The sequence below is a fragment of the Squalius cephalus genome (assembly GCF_949319135.1).
Source record: "Squalius cephalus genome assembly, chromosome: 3".
Classification (NCBI taxonomy): Eukaryota; Metazoa; Chordata; class Actinopteri; order Cypriniformes; family Leuciscidae; genus Squalius; species Squalius cephalus.
In genome coordinates this window covers 16,987,850-17,009,501 of record NC_137124.1, presented here as the reverse complement: position 1 = coordinate 17,009,501, position 21,652 = coordinate 16,987,850, and the positions used below count along the sequence as shown (strand labels likewise).

Genomic DNA, 21,652 nt, shown 5'->3' with positions numbered 1-21,652 from the left:
TCAAAACTTATATGCGAGTGAGAATATAACCCATGTGACCAGCATTAGCCAATCAGAGAGAAAAACGTTGTCTGGGCGTTAAACATATCGGACTCCCTCCTACGGTGCTCCGCGAAGGACAATAGATCTCAAAAACGCAATTGATGCTCCGCAACGAAACTGCGTCCTGAACGAATAGGAGGGCGGTGGTTTGACCAACGGTACTGCTGGCTTTATCGGAAACTACAGGTAATGCAAATTAGCTCTGCTTTTATTAGCTGTACTAATGCGCTTAACAGGAGTGGGACTGGAGTGTTTTGGTGATCGTATTTGTAAATGACCATATTTTACCATTATAAAGACAAAGGTAAAATAAAACAAAAAATGATGCTCGACAGTCTCTTATTTTCGCTTTGTTAGTCTGTCTTTTGTGAGGCATTTCTCAATTTGTTAGTCGATTTTTATCAAAAACCGTCTGCTATACGGTAAAATGTAAATATTAAGAGCATTGTGTCCATTGCACCTCCACAGCGCCGAGTGTGTTGTGATTCCGCAGGTATTGTTGACGGTGATGCTGCGCCACAGTATGAGGCCAAGCGGAGCACTGGCGACAGTGGCGCTGCTGCTGATCCAGCTCGTCTGTTTCAAACACATTCATGCCGAGGAATCAGGGACGGTCATCCCCGCTGAGAGTAAGACTGTGTGCTTTTATAGAAGTGTGGGAAACAAGCAATTTATCATTTCATGTCTTCTCAAGAATGGGTATGGCGTTTCCGGAGCAGTGCTGTTTTAGTAATATTTATATATTTATTATAGTTTTGATTTATATTAGCAGTTTTCATTTTAATTTCAGTTTTTAGTAGTTTTATGTGCTTTTGTAATTTTTAAACCATTTAGGTTTAATTTTTTATTTTCCACTTTCCACTAACCATATTTCAGCTAGTTGCCATCATTTCTCATTTTCTTTTCTTTTGAGTTTTCATCTAATATTTATATTTTGCTAAATAACCTCCATTCCTGCTTATAACAAAAACAGTTAAATATTAAAAGGTTTAGTTAATGATATTAACCCTGCTGCTGGTCAATGTGAATTCATTACCAACTGCACAATTTTGTTTTAATAGGCCGGCCATGCGTTGATTGTCATGCCTTCGAGTTCATGCAGAGAGCATTGCAAGACCTGAAGAAAACAGCTTTCAACTTAGACTCACGGGTGAGAACACATCGAGACATTTGAGACATAAAACCATTGAATGCAGTCTTTTTCAGGCCAAGGACTTGGTGGACTAAGACGAAAGTGTTGTCCTAATTATATATTTGTTGTGGATATTTAAATGTAGTAGAGACAATACAATTTAGTTGAACTTTACCTTCTCAACTTTAGCTTTTACAATTTCATTTTATTACAAAAATTAATTTAAGAGCCAATGATAATTTGCTGACCCCCTTCAATATATGGTTACAATACATGGTTGAAAATCCTTAAAATAAAGTCACCATGGAATCAAAATTGACAATTGTTATTTCTTTAATGGAATATTGCAGTATTTATTATAACTTTTTTATAAATTACTTCCCCTTCCACTTACAACGACATCTCCTCTCTTCTCTGATCACGTGTTTACTGGCGAGAGGGCGGGGCAACCTGTCACTCACATGACATCACTGCAGTAACAAACCAGAATGATCCAATCTTGTTCGAGAAGCCATTTCACTCAGATATACATCACAATAGCAAAGAAAAGACTATTGCAACTTCCATTTCATGCAGACTTTAATGTCAATCCCTGTTCATTTAGGAATTACAGAATCAAGCCATGAGAGAGGTTCATGTCTAGTCGATCTGGTCAATGAAGCATCTTTCAGAAATTTTGGAGACAGACACCTTGGGGCTTCACTTTTGCTTTGTCATATCTCATATTTTTCAGACGGAGAATTTGGTGCTGAGGGCTGAGAAGAGGGCACTGTGCGACTGCATGCCGGCCAGCAGCCTGCGCTAAAAAAAGCCAGACTCCGATATAGAAATCATTATATACCTAAAGGATACTACCTGCTCTCATCATAATACACACTCAAGCATCATAAATACACATTCCTGACTCAAGTCAACACAACATTCCACAGTTTAAATGTCAGTTATGAGAGGCACGTATTAGAGCAGCAGCCAATACATTTAATTTTACATAAGTGTGTATAAAGACAGGGGTACGTGTTTCCTCTCCAGGCACAATGCACTGCAAAATATTCTGAAAACATAAAATACACTACTTATTATAATTATTTACACAGTAGACTATACGTTTTTTTTTTGTTTTTTCAAATGTTGAATTGCGTTTTATATTTGTGTTCTAGAAATATCTGATTATAAGTCACAATAGTCATTTTAGATGAATTAAATATCAGAATTGAAAATGTACATCTCCAGGAGTTGTCTTAAAGAGTGTTCAGTAAGATTATTAGATTATAGATATAGAAATGAATCTGCATGTAAAGTGATAGTCCAGAATTTTATATGAGGATTTATGAAAGGGTTCCTATAGAGATTACTTTGGTACTAAGATGTAAGTTCACAGCTGTAACAATGTCTTTTTGTGTGTAGAAAAAGTGCATTAAAACATATGACACCATATTTCACTTTGAAAATCATTGTGTCTTGTCAATGCTTGTAAAATCTTTGATTATGTGATATCTTCTTCAGCTTATCTGAAATCAGCAGATGCACTAAATTATGAGTTTTTTTATTATCTAAATCCACCTTATCAGCAAAAACTTCAACATCAAGAAGTGTGCAGTTATTTAATAGAAGCATTTAGAAGTTATTGAATGCGTTACATGCGAGAGAGGCAGGAGATCACACGCTCTCTCGCATGTAACGCATTAAATAACCAGAAGGGGGCGCAAGGATATAAAGGTTAATTATAACTGTCGCAGCAATGCAGCACTTCCCATTGGGGTGTGAAAACACAGCTCTGCATCGCAAGCAAGTTGAGGGAAAAATACACACAACATCAGTAAACAGGGGAATTCAGAGAATGCCTCGGCCAACACTGTTACAGTGTAAAACTGCAGCGTGAAGCCATCCAAACTACTGATACTGGTAAATAAATAAACAAACTTTTCCTGATGATAGCACACACTTCGCTTGCATCAACTGATGACGGTTTAGTGTAGTTAAAGGAGGGTAAAAGAAAACCTCTGGTTAAGAAGGATGCAGAGTGCTTTTTCATATAAAAAAGTTTCTGTCTCACAGGAAAAACTGAAACACAAAAACAAATAATGATCTCGGAAACATACAGAACTCGTATTACCAGCAATAAATCAATGCATGTTTCAGTAAAATTGAAAAACAATTGTCACTTTTGGGAGGATACAAATGGGAGGGAAACAGAATGTGTGTCACTATGAATTTAAACATGTTTTTAAGTTTAATAATAATAATTTAACACATATTCTGTTTTACTTGAAATGTTAAAGACAAAAAAAAAAGTGTGTAATTAAAGATCAAACACTGGAGATTATCCATTGATCAATTAGGTCAAAATGGACTAATGTTGCAGCTTTTATTATGATGATGGATGAGGAAGGCAGAAGTTATAGTTAAACTTTAGCTTCACTCATGATGTCCAGCAATTACATGAAAATAATCAATTATACAGCTAATTTAAGTCCTAAACAAACAACAACAGGAGTTAGAAGTGCGCATCTAAAATAAAAATAAATGGCAGTACTTATCTCAGACCAGCCACAAGGACCTTGGAGGGTGTTTCACCCATGTAGTGAGTGGCTCATGAATACTTAAAGATCGTAATCCATTAATTATGCATTCATATTTTTGCAGAGGCCTCAAATGAATTACTCATTAGGAGGCTAAACTATGAATAGGTCCGAGCATGGCCTTTTCTGATGATAAAATATTCACTTTCCCCATTCTAGGTAAGAAAGAGTGAGTGAGAAAGATGCTACCACACCATTCTGGTGTAAAGAGTTTCTGAGCAGGGGGTTTGCAGAGAAGTGATGGATTGCGAAGAAAAAAAGACACCACCATTACACACACTGTAAACGTGTGTGTGTGTGTGTGTGTAGTACCTAACTGACGATCTGCTACGAGGTGACGCCCTGTTGCATTATGCATCTGCTGACACCTCCACATCTCTTGCTGATTTCGAAAAAAATACAGAGTTGCTGTCTGTTTTTTCGAAGAGAACAAACCTCCTGTCTGTCTCCTACAGGATGGAGAATCCGGTTTGTTCCTGTTTCACTCTCCTCCTCCTGCCCTCCCTCTTAAACGCATTCTCTCTCTGTAATTCTCCTGGTCTCCCTCTCTCTGACCCTGTGTCCCGATGCTGACAGTAGTGTCTGGGTGGTTGATGCCCCTGGCACTAGGCATGAGTCCCAGACGAAAGTGGACACAGTGTGCGGATGGTGGGCATCCTGGGACACACCCACAGATGGATTATTTTTAGAATCAAAAAATCCTGGAACAAAACACAGACACACAGTGATACTGATTAAAATGGAATCCATGCACTCAAAAACACTAGTTTATATCACCAAATTAACATATAACAGGAAGAATGGAATTAAAAGAAATTATGACCCTCTAAAGCAGGGGTTTTCAAACTTCACGATGCCATGGATTTTGCAAGGACCCCTCCTAAAATATAAAGAAAGCTACATATTTTCATGCATAGACAGTTTCATACTTAAATTGAATATTATAACTTTGTGTAAAATATTATTGTTGTTTTTTTTCTGGAAAATATTAGTTCCATCAAGCCTCTTTTTTCTATCCACCTTTTTACTAGACATATAACTTTGGCTGTCAATACAACAAAATAATGATTTACCTCATGATTTCATTTTAATGACTATTATTTAGAAAGCAGAATGAAATGTCAAATTCTGTAAATGTGTATTTTTATATATTTTATGATTTTTCAATACAATTTTTTCTTTGAACTTTGTTTGCAGACAGTCTAGCACTCATTTGCGGCCCCTAAGTATTAAAACATTCCACTATTCATTAGCCATGATCATAGCCTTTGCTTAATGATGCTTTCTGTCGATCTCTACTTAACCTGTTGTAGAGTAACACCTTTAATAATATCTACAGCCTGTATCATTTTCTCCACTTTTAGGCTGTTATATTTCTGCTCTTGCTTTTGTGCTACTCTAATTTACTCTGGCTACTGTATGATAAACTGCTTGTGCTTTTTTTGGTCACACTTAATTTTAAGGTGACATAGTTACTTGTTATTACATGTACTTACAATAGTAATAACAGTAAATTATGTTAGTTACTCATGCACAAGTAACTAACCCTAACTCTATAGTAAGTATATGTAGTTAATCAATATTACTTAGAGTAAGTACAATGTAACTATGTCATCTTAAAATAAGGTGTAACCTTTTTTATATTTTAAGATGCTTTGGATAAAAGCGTCTGCTAAATGATTGCATGTAAACCACCTAAACAGTCCCGACCCCAAATCGATTGATTGATTGATTGAAGTTTATTTCGAGCAATAAAAAAATAAAAGAATATATATATATATATATATATATTAATACAATATAAAAACATAGCACAGTTTATCTCCCATATAAATACACACATACATACATATATATATATACACACATATACATTACAAATAATAATAAATCCTGTTCGATTGGAATATTTAATAATGATTAAGACTGTAGTGTTACTGGATTTAATAGAAACATTTAATATTTTCATTTTCTCCTAACCTTATAAAGCCCCTCAGAATAAAAATCTGATATTTATAGCAAGCGACACAAAAGGGTCACATTGGTTCGGTTGGGAGTAGGAGTACCTCACCTGACCCATGCGGTTCTGGGTGAACACCATTCATGGTGATGTGTGTGAAGCTGACAGATCAGAGGACATGGCATCGCATTCAACCCATTAACACATGCTGGTTTCCTGCCAGTTCTCTCCCTCATTCTGCCACTTCCTTTCGTTCTGTTTTTATGAGTTACTAGTAAAAGCTGTGTGAGGAATATTAGTCCCTTCTGTATCCTATCTAATCTGCAGTACTTTTAATCATGTCGCACTAATCACATGATTACAAATGATATACATCAGTATACACTATGAAATCATATAATTAATAGAATATCTTAATAGCATCATATAACTATGAATATACTTATGTTCATATAATTAAATGTTTTTTTAAATATAAGTAACCGCACTTTTACAGAGCAAGAGAAAGTCTGTAACTGCTCAAACAAGGTCAAACAGTCACTGAATAATCAGGCAAAAGGGGTTTTACAGTCAAAGACCCAGAATTATAATAAATTAAAGAAAAGATGTACTGAAGATAGTTTGCAGTTTCATCAGCAGAAGTCAGCTTCAAGACTCACATGGAGTTCGTAGGCCGCCCCGCTTACAGTTACAAAGATCAGTTATACCCTTCACCAAGGTCTAAGCTACGTCCTTGCTTCAGGTTAAATGATTCTCATTGGCTAAGAAATAGATAAACATACTAATTTTCCACACATATAGACAGACTGAAGCATATCTCCATCGATTATGCGGCTGACACTTGGACCCTGAAGTTAGGCACCTCGTGACCTTCCAGTTGTCAGATTTGGGTTGCTGGGTGCCAGCCTGTCCCAAACAACCGAGTCAATCTCCAATAATGCGAGTGGTTCCTTAACCTATAACCAAAAAGACTAACACACAGCTTTTCCAAGGTCGGATTTGGCCAGGCTCTAACTATAAACTGAAGAGTCGTCTCAAAACATCAAGAAAATGTGTTTTTTCTCTCAAGGAGAGCTACACTTTAGTATAACGCAGTATATGCTTTAACAAAGAAATGGTCCCTTAAACTATAGACTTCAATGACCCCTGTGACCATTGCTGTCAGAGTACCCTAGAAAAACAGATGAATGTATTGACACATGTTGAAGATATTTTTTATCAAAAGAAAACATCTTTCCATATTTCATTTCTGGAAGCCGGGCTAAATGAGCAAGCACTGTTACTGCATTCAGATATCAAGAAATACAGACATTAGAGAATACAAGAACCTTTCAGTAATCACACTGATACTGATGAGCGTGCCGTTCTCTCACAGCCCTCGTCCTGCTCGCCACAGCTTGATTATAATCACTCATTACATATACATTGAAGCAGCGGTGCATTCCAGCTCCTTTTTGCAGTTAAATTGGTCAATGATGATTATTAATTGATTTAGACTTGTACAATGTTGCAAAACTATTTCAAATAAATGCTGTTCTTTTGAACTTTCTATTAATCAAATCCTGAAAAAAAAGTGTATCACGGTTTGCCCAAAAATATTGAGCAGCACAACTGTTTTCAACAGTAATAAGAAATGTTTCTTGAGCATCAAATCAGCATATGAGAATGATTTCTGAAGGATCATGTGACACTGAAGACTGGAGTAATGATGCTGAAATTTCAGCTTTGTCAGCACAGGAATACATTTAAATGATATTTTAAAAATAGAAATGTTATTTTAAATTTCACTGTTTTATTATTTTTTGTTTCACAATATTACTGTTTTTACTGTAGGCCTATTTTTATTGATCAAATAAATGCAACCATAGTGAACAGAAGAGATTTTTATCGAAAAATATTTCTGACTTTCAACAGTGTTAGGTGTATGTAAATATGACAGCCATTATTGTCAAAATGATCAAGGCTGCAGATAATCTTGTAGACTATAGTGCTTTTTTATAGTTTCTAGATCAAGGTTATGAAGACTCTAGTTTAAAACGGTTTATTTTGTTGTTCTTTCTCACTTGCTAATATCACACAATAGGCCTATATGAAACACAAAACTAATTTCTTATATTCTAAAGTAAAATCTACTTGACCATTGACTCTTATTTCTGGAAATGAGAAAAGTTGAGTAATGCTAATTATATACAGCCAGTAGAAAAAGGAGAAGTGTTACTCAGAGACCCGCTGGTTCAAAACCAATACACGTGCACAAACGCACGCACGCCCACCCATTCATGGGGGGCCCTGGCCATTATAACAATCACACAAAGCAGAAAGATTATTCACTCATGTATGAGGAATGCTCTCTAATATTTGTGCTAAAGTTCTAATTTCACATAGTCACACATTGCAACTTTAAGAAGAACTGGCAATAAATTAATTATAATTTTTAAATGCAGGCATGTGAATTGCCTTACATACACAGACTTGGCTTATAGTAAGTGTCTCGGAAACCCCAACCTTGCCACGCACACACACTAGTGATTACGATTTCTGAGAATCTGAAAGGTCAAGGGTTACTGCAAAATGAAGCACACACTATATGCAGTTGTGATGCTGTCTAACATTTGAGGTTGCTACTTCCCTCTGGACTGCTGAGGTCAAAGGTCAAGTTAAATAATAAGGACAATGGAAGGAGAAACAAGTGACCTCATGTAGGCTACTCAAAGGCTATTCAAAAGGAACCAACAATTCAACCACTTTTTAAAAGTAATCTGATGAGTTAGTTAAGATTCATTTTCAATGATGGTATTTTCTATTAATTTAGGAGGCACATTACTAAAATATGCTAATTCATTCTCACTGAAGATTAAGGTAAGTGAGCTGTATTATAAAATATTGTGATAAGATTTTTGGCTCAAGTTCAGACAGAGCAAGAACACAGCTTTTAGCTGCGCAAACATTAATTCTAACAAATATTATACTGGCCTATACTTAAATATTATGAAAATACGTCTTCAAACTGTCAAGAGTGCTGCTCACAGCTCGAGCGCTCACGCCCGTTATCCGGTCTGCCCGCGTGCACGCTGATGCTGATGCTGAGAAAAGTCCGCATCTTCACTAGAGCTATTAGGCCTCCTGCTCGCGCTTTCATTTTATTTTTATTGTTGAGGAACGTCGCTTTCGTATTAGTGCGCATGTAAGATAAAGCCTGCTCAAACATTTAGAAAAAAAGACGACTCTTTTCGTGTTGGAGGGGGAGGGTCTGGTCGGGGAAGAAAAGAAGAAGAAGAAGAAAGGGCGGGGGCGATCCAGTCTAAACTAGTTCTGTACAAAACGACCTTATTCAAATCGAGGCGATTTCTTCAGGGTGTCTATAACAAATATGCAGCCTGAATCATTTACAACTAGGTACTGACGTAATCCGGTCATAGTTGTGTTTAGCTATTCTTGCGATAGAAATTTAGAAAAGAGGTCCCAAGAAGAAAGGGATGAAAACCATGTAAACCAAAGAGTAGCATTGCAGTGCAGTAAAAGTGTCACTCACACACATACACACGCTGTGCAGTGCACGTTGGTAAAATGAAACCCGCCGACATCTGCACACTCATTGTAAAATGTGCAGGTCCGGTGTGTATAACGTTGATGTATGCAGACTGATGTTGCGCAGCATCGTCGTGACGTTGTAGATATACTGCAATCGCGAGCGGGGGTTCATGGCGCCCCAGAGCGCATCAGGTTCACTCCCCCCCCCCCAAAACACAAACATGTGAGGAATTTCGCCGGTGTACTGACGGGGGCAAAAATACTGTTTCAAAAAGACACGTTACTGTGTATCTTTTGTACTCTCACCTCCCACCGCCGTGATGTGGCACAGCGCCGCATCCAATCAGCGAGATGAGGAGAACACCCACACCCCAGAATCTGAATGCGGCTTTGGCGCATTATAAATACCACTTGTGATGCACCGGCAAGTCTTGGTCGTGAGGAAGCTCAGGGTTGCAGTAGTACATCAGTCTTTTTTCTTTCCATAACAAAGAAGACCATCATCCATCTTTTATTTATTTTTTTGCTTCTCCCCAATTTCAGTTAATTTCAGGCCAGTTGCATGCATTGTTCGTCTCCCAAAATGGTTTGCGAGACTAAAATCGTTGCAGACGATCACGAGGCCATAGCTGGGACAAAAAAAGATTCAATTATAGTTTCCTCCTCGCAAATGTGGACGTCTTCTCCCAGTGCGATCGAGAATAAGGTTGAAAAACGGAACCAGGTTTTTATTCGCGAATTTGAACGCTCGGACCATGAGGAGGTGCGCCGGATCTTCAACGAGGGAATCATGGAGCGGATACCTAATTCGGCATTTCGGGGTCTAAAACAGCAAACTAGAACCCAAATTATCTATGCCTTTCTCACAGGTATGTGACCAAAATTCAGGGAATACGATGAGAGTATCGCTTTCATCATTGTTCCTCTGCAACATGTGAAAATAAGCTCTGAGCTGTTTGAGTTCATAAGTAAGTATATTAATTGTTAAAATGAAAAGAATCTAACTAAAATGATGAGCCCAATTGATACATTTTATGCTCAAATCATCATACATTTTATGTTCAAAACGATGAAGCTAACTTTTTTTTTTTTTTTTTTACGCACGTGAAATCTTTTTCATTTGATATACAATCCCAGTGAATATCAAGGAGTCACAAAGACAGCAGCAGTTCAGAGCATGCAGTATGCGTTACCGGTGAATGTGTGTGTGTGCGCGCCGCATGAATGAATGAATGAATGAATGAGTCCCGCGCGAGCGCACTACATTCCCCACAATACGTCTCGTGTTAGTGCACGAAGTTGTGTTTTTTTGTTGTTGCCTGTTTAGGTCTATTACGTTTAATTCACAGAGAATTGATAACCATTAATAATACGCATAATATTTAATGATTCATTTCATTTTCTTGTTTACTAATGATTTTCAACGACAGGCGGTGTAAGTGAGCATCGTGGCGAGCTGGCTAAACAGCAACCTTTTTGTATCTTTATGCTACATTGAAAAATTATTTACAACCCTACAGCTGAAATTAATGATTTTTTTTTTTTTAACAATGTCTATACACTTGCATACTAAATATGCTCAGAGAATATGCTGCATCACGGTACACCTACGGCAACTGTTCCTCTGATAAATTCAGCATAAAGGCTAACTCGAAGTGTTCTTTAGAATAGCAAAAACTTTGTAAACGCACTTTACAGTTAGAGTTGTGTTGACAGTAAACAATGCGCAGTTGTAGGCAACTCAAGGGCGCCATCCTGTGCCAACAGCCAACATACTCAGATCTTCTTGAGTTTAATTACATCCATGAAGACCCTGTTATTGTGCACTCCATTGCCCATTCAAATTCCAACCGTATATGAATAAAGTCACTTAGGCTACTAATTTTTTTTTTTTTTAATTACAGGATACACTGTAATTAGTCTGTTTTCCATTACATCTCACTGCCCTGGTATATCAGGGTTTCTCTGCACACTCCTAATTGTGTAAACATTTGTTGTCTGTTTGTCTCTCTTCTGCCAAAAATCAAACATTTGATTCTCTTTTCTGACAGGTGTCGTTTATTTTTCTTCCATTTCTCCATAGTAATGTGCTATGTTATGACCAAATCCTTCACACTGACCTTCTGCACACCGTTTATTCTAATGGGTGCACGTTATTACTACAGCAGAAAAGTCATTCTCGAATACCTGGACTGCGCTCTGCACACTGATATGGCTGACATTGAGGAGTATTACATGAAACCCACAGGTAAGGGGTAATTTCACGCACATAAACATTGACAAAATTATCACAAGAAAGTTTTCAACATGTTTCGCTATATTTGTGAGGACATTTATTTTGAAAGATTTGGCTCTCTTAAGTATATCCAAACCTGTACAACACTCAGACTGTTCAAAAGTTTGGGGTCAGTAAGATTTTTTTATGTTTTTGAAAGCAGTCTCTTAAGACTGTAATTATTTGAACAATATTCAGTAAAAACACTAATACTGTGAAATATTACAGTTTAAAATCATTATACTTCAGAAATCATTCTTAAATGTTGATTTGGTGCCAAAGTAACATTTCTTATTGTTATCAGTGTTGGAAACAGATGTGCTGCTACATTTTGTTTTAAACCGATACATTTTTTCAGGATTTTTTAGATGAATAGAAAGTTTAAAAGAGCAGCATATATAAAAAAGTTTTTTGTAACACATTTTACTGGTCACTTTAGATCAATTTGAGGTGTCCTTGATGAATAAAATTTCTTTTAAAAAAATCTTGCTGACAAACTTTTGAATGGTACTATAAGCAGTTCATTATATTGGTGACATTTTATATCTATATATCTATATTTATCTCTCTCTCTCTCTATATATATATAAATAAATAAAAAATTCACAATATATGTATATATCAAATATTATATAAATATGTCTACGTCAAACAGCACCTGGGCACTTGGTAGTAAAATATAATTATGCTGATCTAATAACATGTTTAGGCACGAATACTTAGATCTTACTATATTTAAGAGAAAAAATATTTCAATGTATGCACCAGCTTCCTCAATCAACCATTTATCTCACCAGAACAAATACTCTCAGGATCAGTACCTGTGAAATTGAGGGTAAATACTGCACTTTAGAAGTCCAAGATGGGCTGAATATCTGATGTGTAGCTTTAATGCTGAAGACTCATGAAATATGCAGGAAGTCTCTCTCAGTTCTGCTCTTGAGGATAAATCTTCATGAGTCATGAGAGTCATGAAGGCCTATTGATTGAAGACAGAAAAAATGCTGATACAGATTGTATTGCAGTAAACTCAGATTTACAGTTATAATCTTTAAAGCACCCCAAAATAAAAAAATAACTTTCTACTTATGATTCAATTTTAAGCACAGAGAGAGCAAACTTTTAGAGATTAGTGATAAAACACAATAAATCCTTTCAGGTGGATAAATTAGCAGTAGATCCAGTGCAGTTAATGAATCCCATTGTGCATATAACTGTGATGCAGTAGTAAACATACTAATAAATACTGCAGATAACAATCAAAGTACAGTTGAAGAGGGACAGAATGATGGAGGTAGTGGCTCTTCAGTATCCTGATACCTTGCAGATAAAAACTGTTCTTTAACCTACAGTACTTGTGTATGATTGGCGCTCTGGAATTGTTTAGCAGATGGTAGTAGCACGTGCAGATTGAGTGCTGGATGGCTGAAATCTTTTAGCATTCTATGGGCTTCCCTCAGACAGCGTCAGCGTAAGGACGGACATTTATTGCCTATGAAAAACTGCTGCAGAACTTCACGGTCAAATTCAGAGCAGCTGCCTTAGCAAACAGCCAGACGCTGGCAATCAGAATGCTCTCTGTAATCGCTAGAAGTAAAGCCAGGTCATATATCTTAAGAGTCTATCTTATGTGGCATGGAGAATCACTGTGAGTGATGCAAAATGATATACTAGCATTCAAAGCTTGGGGTCAGTAAGATGTTATTTGATATTTTAAAGAAATTCTTTTTTTTTTTTTACTCAGGAAGGATGCATTAAATTGATCAGACGTTATAATAAAGTTACAAAAAATTATATTTAAAAAATGCTGTTCATTCATCAGAGAATCTTGAAAAACAATGTTGTAAACAGTTGTGCTGCTTAATATTTTTGTGGAAACTAACACAATGTTAATAATAAGAAATGTTTCTTATGCAACAAACCAGCATATCAGAATGATTTATGAAGGATCCCTTGACACTGAAGACTTGCTGACAAATTCAGCTTTGCCATCACAGAAATAAATTACAGTTTAAAATATATTAAAATAGAAAACAGTTATTGCAAATTGTAATAATATTTCATATAAATATATATTTTTTTACTGTTTTGATAAAAAAATGCAGCCTTGGTGAACATAAGAGACTTCTTTAAAGAATCTTACCAATAATTTTTTGTCAGGATTCTTTGATGAATAGAAAATTATAAATAACATCATTTATTTGAAATAGAAATCTTTTTTAAACATTATAAACATCTTTACTGTTACTTTATCAATTTAATGCATCCTTGTTGAATCAAATAGTTTATATATATATATATAAAAATAGCTGTCAGTCCTTAGCGCAGACAGTTTCTGTACGTACAAGCTTCTTATTTAGTCCTGCATCAAGTAAAAGAGAGAATTGAAGACTAGGGTCAGGAAATGGGGGAAGGTGTGAATCAAAGCCCCGCTGTGGGTATGTGTGGTAGTTTTGTTTAGTAGCAGCATGCAGACAAAGGATTCTCCCAAGGGATTTTCTCTCTTGCTATGCTAATGTGGAATCCTGCATCTGAGGAGGGAATGGTAAAGAATATATGGGTTATCTGTCAGGGTGATGTTTCTTTAATGCACTCAATATCTATTTGAAGTGGGCTTTTATTTTTAAAGAGACAGGGTTTTTGTCAGATACTTAAAACACAAGGAGTACCCCATAATATACAGCACCATAGTGATATACATGAAAAAGATGACTAGTTTGGACAGGAAGACACCTCTTTAATATGTGGAAAATACACAAACAGATCTGTTATGCTCCCCACTAGTCATTAATGATATGGCATTTGTGACATTTAATTTCCTTAATGTGATGCCTAAAACTGCATATTCAGCAGGAAATAATGTGAAGCGGGACTTGATCAGGATTTAATTGGATTGTAATAATTTTATTGGCGAATGTTATTTTTCTCCGTTTGAATGGTACATAGACACACAAACAAAGCAGTTATCAGACAGCTGGCGAGGGGGGTGTAGCAAAACTAATGAGTGTACAACAGGACCACAGTGATTAATAGTGCTCCTCAGCCCTGAAGCTACTGCAGTCATGACTAGGGATGGGTATCATCGAGGTTTTACTACTCTTACCGATACGGCTTATCGATCAGGTACTTTAATGGTATTCTTATCGGTTCTTTTTGTTATATTAATTATTTTAAAAAAAAGAAAAGAAACAAATTAAGAACACAATTAACATTGCTTTAGCAAAAACATTTATATTTGTAAATGGACCAATGTGCAGTGTTTTATGTTAATAATCTGGAACAACCCATTTACGTAGGGTTTCCATTTACCTAAGTAGACCGGGCATTTGTCTTTTTTTTTAAACTGACTGATTGATACCAGTTATCTAAATAAATATGGAGAAATAAAACAAACTCTTTCTTTGAAAAACTTGCTTAATAATTTGGAACACAGTATAGATTAATATCACAGGCCTAAGCATTTGAATGTTTAGTTCTCCCGGCTATCGTCACTAATTAACTAATCCTTCTTTACATAAATATTACACTTGCGGTTTTTGATATAATGTTGTGATTTTATTTAATGTTCAACTGATTCTTTAAATGACTTTTTTTTTTTTTTTTTTGCACACAGTATGGCGAGAGATTTTAGAAGATGGTATTGACTAGATGCTTAAGAACATGTGTTGAACAGGGAGGGGTTAATCTTGTAAGACATAGGAGAGTATGTCAGAGAAGTTAATCGACCTCATGCCAGAAACATGATTCTTAACAGAAAATAGAAAGTTCAAATACTGAACCAATTATTAGTATGCATGATAAAAGATAACATCAAGTCATTGAAAACGTATCGGTTCAGACTTGCCTTTTCCTGCTATACTTCTTATGTCTTGGAGAATCCAGAGCTCAGTCGCGTCCTTGTGTATTTGTAGTCTTTGCAGCTTCTATGGCACAGATGTGACAGTCCTGCCCCCTCACCGTATTTATCTCCTATCTCACTGCAACTCAGTAAGTAATTTAGTTATTTATAACAGAGCTGAGCCTCACAAGCATGACATAAAATACAATGTTTAAGAGTAGAATTACCGTAATCTGTGCTCCTCTGCTGTTGAAACAAGAATCTGACCTAAAGCTGACAGTTGGCTTGCCCAAAAGGAAAAAAATATGCAAAATAAATTCTTAGCATTACTGATGCAAGTCATCAGTAGTGACGTAATCAGCAGGTTTTACTTACATCAATCATGGGTCTTACAAATAGCTTTGAAACTCATTTGATGGTGCACATTTTTATGACTTTTCCTCTGAAAAAATTGTAAACAATTTATTTTAAAAGGTTTTCCCTAAGCATAATTATTAAAAGATTAGTAAGATAAATATGACAAAATTACAACAAATCAATCATAAACATGTCTCCCAGGTTCATATTCTGTTGATGGCACACTCGGACATCTGTAATTCCAGGCAATCGGAAATGAAATGAACTGGCATGATCCATAAATACTGACTGCAACACAGTGTGCTTAAATGTGGTTTCACATTTCAGAACACAACCTATTAGTAATCTGTACTCACACTAATGCACATTGCTTTACATCTCCAGGTAAACAATTTTTTAGCCAACCAAAAACATAAAATACATATTTAAAAAGAGTTTAATTCTGCTTTGCAATTTCAGTGCAGCACATCTTTTGAACAAAAGCATAGTCGCTGCTTCTTAATAACCCCTCTCATCAGCTACTTTGCCAGGCTTATTCAACTGAATCATTGATTGTCAACTATATAATGTGAGAAATAGATTTTTATTAGTCTAGAACTGAATAAATTGATTGGCTTGATGATCTAACGATGAGGGGTGTTGAAGAGCAGCCTATACCATGATGAATACTAGAATCTGAATGCAGATGAAAATAAGCATGACCCTTAGTAGGCAGAAAAAGCTCTTAGTCAAAATAATTAAATGAAAACTAGATCATACAGTATGCTAGATTTTTACAATTAGCTGGCAAATGTTTACTCTAAAGACAAAAACTGAATATCTTCTTTGTTTTGATTCCCACAGGCTCTTGTTTCTGGGTGGCAGTTTTGCAAGGCCAGGTGGTGGGCATCGTGGCAGCGCAAGGTCGAGAAGATGACAACACCTTGGAGCTCCGTCGCATGTCTGTGGACTCTCGCTTCCGTGGAAAAGGCATCGCCAAGGCCCTGGGTCGGCGAGTTCTAGAATTTGCCATGTTAAACAACTACTCAGCCGTGGTTCTGGGAACAACTGCAGTCAAGATGGCCGCCCACAAGCTGTACGAGTCTTTGGGTTTCCGGCGAGTGGGGGATACTGATGACCACACGCTGCCAGGAATGACCCGTTCACCGCTGGAGAGGCTCTTCTTCCAAATTCGCTATAGTCGGTACCGATTGCAGCTTCACGAAGAGTGAGAGACAGAGGGTTAACATAAGCGCAGAAGATAGAATATAAACGACAATGCCGGCAATGACCCTGAACCACCCACTGACCCGGTCCTCTTCTTCTACCTATTTATTTATGTTTTTGTTTCGTTTTTAAAAAGTCATATCTGTTCCTACAACCTTTATTTTTATTCGTTTTTATGCTCATTGTTTTTGAGGGGGTTTAGTGGGACATTTAATTTCTTTGACCACATTTGACGTTTCTGCTCTTAGACTTTCTTTTCATGGTCATCTTTCCCTGAAACACCATGAACAATTGAATAGCCCCAAATGATTTGATCTTATTCTGATATAATGTGAATTTGTTCGCAGTGACAGTCTCCCTTAAAACACATAAATTAACCAAGGCAGCTTAATTCTGTCTTTGACCTTTTTCCAATCCATCCTATAGGCCTATCCACAGAGTAGCACAGACCACTATAAAACAGTTCAGGAAGCAGTGGATGTAGGAACTGGAGGGAAGGAGGCAGTAAAGATCGATCCACCATGTCTGATGCCACCTTCCTCTTGACGAAGTACATTTGAACGTTGCAACAGCGGCAGTCTGGTGGAGTCAAAAAGTCCATCCAATTGTAACTTTTAGTCCAAAGCACAGTATTTTCAACTGTGTCAAACTGATGAACAAAAACAGCTAGAAATGTGGTATATTATAAAGCCAGTGATTTATATCCTGAAGCACCCCTTGTTTAATAGATTACAATCTTGATTTGTTTTGATGGTTAAGCAGGTTCCTAGTGCTGAGCCACAGCAACATTAGCTGAGCCTCAACATTAAGAAATAACCAGAAAAACATTAACACTCCTTCATGTTAAAGAAAACCAAAAAGAAACAAATGTTTCTCTACTCTTCATTTGGCTGACATTAAAGTTGTTGTCAGTGAAATTCACGTTTACAAAAGTCTAAATTCACTTGAAATCTGACTATTAGTGTACACACATTTCATATTCACATCTATTGGTGTACTGATTTGATGAAGCTTTAATAATGACTTGATTAAACTTTTGTATACTTTGTGGATAATTTGGTTTGGTAAAAAATACAAAATTGCTCAAACGCTGTCTGATATCGCTCCTTCAAAGCAAAAAAAAGCAAAAACAAATGCGATCAGACTCCAAGTGTATTTGAATTAAACTTGGGTGGCATAAAGGCAACAATATGATGATAAACCTGAACTTAAACTAGGCACAAATCTAAATTTGGATAAATATATAAAAAAGGATTGTATAAGTATACAATATCTAAGGCTTTATATTCTGCACCTACTCAATGTATATGTAAAATGTTTGAAAACATACATATAAGACATACCCATAATCTCTCTCCGTCTCTATCCTCCTATCACAGTACCAGCAGAGGGAGAGAGACAAACCACAAAAAGCCTCATCTGTGACAATGTTGTATAAAGTTAAGAAACTAAATGTGATTTAAAATACATAGTAGTAACATGTAGTGCAAAAAACAAAAACAAACATGGTCATTGCCAGTTTTCCTTGACTTTAACCCCACCCCCATCCAAAAATCTAACTGCAACCCTGGGCCAGACCTCTCCCTCCTTTACGCCCCCACCCACCTCTCTCTGCATGCGCCACAGAGTCTTGTTGCACCGCCCTTTTCCCCATTCTAGCTTGTACTATCTATCCCCATTCTTCTGTGATGTCACAGTAGCAGTGTGGAGAGTTGTGGGCATGGCTTAGAATGTGAGATGGGCGGGGTCAACCAAACAATAGGATTACCCACCAGCTTGCTGCTTCAATGACATCACAGCTGCCAATAGTAGAATGCAAGAGCAATGCAAGTATGTGGCATGCCTCTGTACCTGGTTTGTGCGTACGGTGCCTGCCCTGGAAAAGAAGTATATTTAAAAATATGTAAAACAAGCTTCTTCTTTTTTTAACTGAACATATAACAAATATGTGTTTCATTGTTCAAAGAAATTGTTGTTGCATGAAACGTCTTTGAATGAAAAATGAGCAAGAAAATACCATATTTAACATGGCAAGTCTTAAAAGTGGAGCTGTTTCTTTTTTTCTATGTAATTTTTGTTCATTCTAAAATTCTTGAGTTATTGTCATCTTTTAGGATATTGCGAGATGTTCTTTTTTATCATTAAGAAGGCCTTGAAAATTATTTAACTGAATGCGCTGTTTTGATTACAGATAAGTGACGTGACGCTTCTCACTTTACTTGAGGACGTCCCTATTTTAGCCATGTGGTTTGAAATGAACAAGGCACCAAGAAAGCAAATCTGTAGACACAACTTTGCCAGTTGCGTGTGCCAGTCAAATTAGACATAGCATTCACCTGTCTCCCTTAAAATGGACTCATTGAATGGATATTTGAATGCACCAATATCCTTAAGAAGAAAGGTTAGGCTGATCAAATCTGTGATGGGATGTTTAAACATGAATTCCTGTGTAAAACCCCAAGCAAACAGGCTAACCTGATATCTTGTGAAACAATTGCCAAAACGATCAAACACAAATGTAATGCAGTATGAAAATATACAAGGAGCATGAAGTTCAATTCCACATTTAGAAATCAGTACCAGATCAGTACCAGAGAGCTGGCAGATTTGAATGTACATGGCAGTTAGCAAAGTATGATGTATTTTGAAGATCCAGATTTGAACAGTGTTTGATGTAATTGAGGTATTTTGCTATGAGTGTTATTCTTCTGTAGAGCAACTGCCTTGAAAATCCTTAACTTATTATTCCGAATGCAGTTAGCATGGGATTGGGAATTTTATCTATAAGGTGCATGTATTGTTGCCAGATTGAAGACAGCCTTATTGTAATGCTAAAATTGCAAGTAAGTGCAAGAACACCATGATTGTGTGACTGCTTGTGTTTAACTAACATGTTGACCAGTTCCTGATCACGCCGCTTGTTTTGCACAATGCTAAAACGTTTGCACATGCTAATGGCTCAATTCAGTTGGATTTATATATACAGTACAGTTAGTGTCCTATGTGGGTTTAGACTGGTGACTCGATTGGCTGGTGAATGTCTTTGAAAGTTGGAGCAGTGCTCAAGACAGCGGCCAAGTTAAGTTACGCAAGACAAAATCTGGTGTTTTACCCAAGTCTCAAAAAACAACAACACAGAAATAAAGTGCATTCTTATACAGTAGTGTTAGAAAGAACAGTTGATAAGGCATTCAGATTGACCTTGGTAACCTGCATGAATAAGATGGCTGCTAAGAATGTTTCACTTAACAGAGAAGGAAGTCAGAGAAGATTCAAGATGGTAGATGGTCTTGCTGCATCACTATCACCCTTCAGGTGAAGCATGGAACAAGCCAAGACACCAAAATGTGGAGCTGCTTCCTTCTCCTTTCATTCTTTTTGGGGTTGAACGCACTCACTTATTGTGAATTCAAGTGCTAAGGAGGTAGTGCCACTTGTAGCACAACTTTCTGATTTTTTTTTGTTGATTTAAAAAAAAGAAGGGTTCGTCTCATGTGCTTATCTATGATTCACTACAATGTATCAACAGTATTTCTTAAAAAGTTGCATTTGCCAAAGTTGAGATGTTTGCTATATTTCCTTATTTTGACATTTGTCTTTAAGATAAACTCATCTTTGTAGAATTCATTGGGAAATCAAGCCTATGTGCCATTTTATAAAGCAATAATGCAAAGTATCACAGTTGGGAAAAAACAAACATAACAAGAACATGATCCATGAGATTATATAAATGTTCAAATGCTGCATTGATGTTCAATCCCTCATACTTTACTGGTGACAGTCGCCAAGATGTTATTAGTAATGGCACAGCAACATCACCATGGGCAAGCCAAGGCCTGACAAAGTGTGAATGTGAATTTTCTTTTTTGTATATTCTCATTTCTTTTATATTTCCTTAATTCTAATTACAACTAACATGTTTACTTGCATCTTGAATTCTTCAGTTTATGGTGGATTTTTATGTTGTACCCACAAAAATAAGCGAGAACCCTTTGTGACCGAGTGACGTCACGGGCCTCTGAAAGTTACGTCAAGCTCTGAACCACAATTGGTTGGTCTTAAAAGTCCACTGTCTCCTGATCCACGAGGAGTGCAGTTTCCAACAATCTGTGACGGCAATCAACACCACACAGCCAGTTTTACAAGTGGCACAATACGCACAGGTTCATATTAACAAAGCTTTATGATTTTTCTTGAACAATTAACCTTTTTTATTAACATTTTAATATATGTAAAGCTGTAAAGTGTAATTTACTGTAAATAGCATTTGGGGACATTTTGTCATCGTTTTGTAACAGAAACTATATGAATATAATTAAGACGTTTACAAAAAACAACAACAACAACAACAACAACAACAACAATAATACACTTTGGGAAACAACTGCAAACTGAGACAATTCTAACTATACAATCTGCTTACATTTGTGCCAGTCAGAGAAGCAAAAGTAACTTTCAGAGTCCCTGCATCCTCTTAGCACTTATTAGGGGCTCTTAGAAGCATTGCAAAGTGCCGGCAGGTTACTAATTATTTAAAAAAATGGCTAATTTATGGGTAAATCACTTTGGAAATTACTTTGGAAATGTAGGGCACTAAAACAATTTCTCAAGTTGGGAGTAACACATTTTTCTTTGCTTTAGAAATGCTCGTTTACAGATTCTGGTATGAGTTGACATTAGTTGCCCCATTTTGTCAGTGTGTTAAACACATTTCAGTCATTGGCTGCCTGTT

General features: G+C 36.5%; 2 protein-coding genes across 3 annotated transcripts; both read left to right on the top strand.

Annotated features, from left to right (window-relative positions):
• Window positions 1-106: 106 nt before the first annotated feature.
• nicol1 (NELL2 interacting cell ontogeny regulator 1) lies at window positions 107-2,471 on the top strand. 2 transcript variants are annotated; one of them, XM_079867079.1, is made up of 4 exons: window positions 107-228; window positions 536-671; window positions 1,104-1,192; window positions 1,908-2,471. In XM_079867079.1, the coding sequence occupies exons 2-4, from the start codon at window positions 551-553 to the stop codon at window positions 1,977-1,979; spliced, it is 282 nt and encodes a 93-aa protein (XP_079723205.1). In that variant the 5' UTR covers window positions 107-228; window positions 536-550; the 3' UTR covers window positions 1,980-2,471. The 2 variants fall into 2 exon arrangements, with proteins under 2 accessions (XP_079723205.1, XP_079723206.1); XM_079867080.1 differs by having other exon boundaries at window positions 124-228; window positions 511-671.
• A 7,180-nt stretch (window positions 2,472-9,651) lies between these two features.
• Window positions 9,652-19,505, top strand: nat8l (N-acetyltransferase 8-like). Its single transcript, XM_079865178.1, has 3 exons — window positions 9,652-10,113; window positions 11,328-11,492; window positions 16,558-19,505. The coding sequence occupies exons 1-3, from the start codon at window positions 9,807-9,809 to the stop codon at window positions 16,923-16,925; spliced, it is 840 nt and encodes a 279-aa protein (XP_079721304.1). The 5' UTR covers window positions 9,652-9,806; the 3' UTR covers window positions 16,926-19,505.
• Window positions 19,506-21,652: the final 2,147 nt, after the last annotated feature.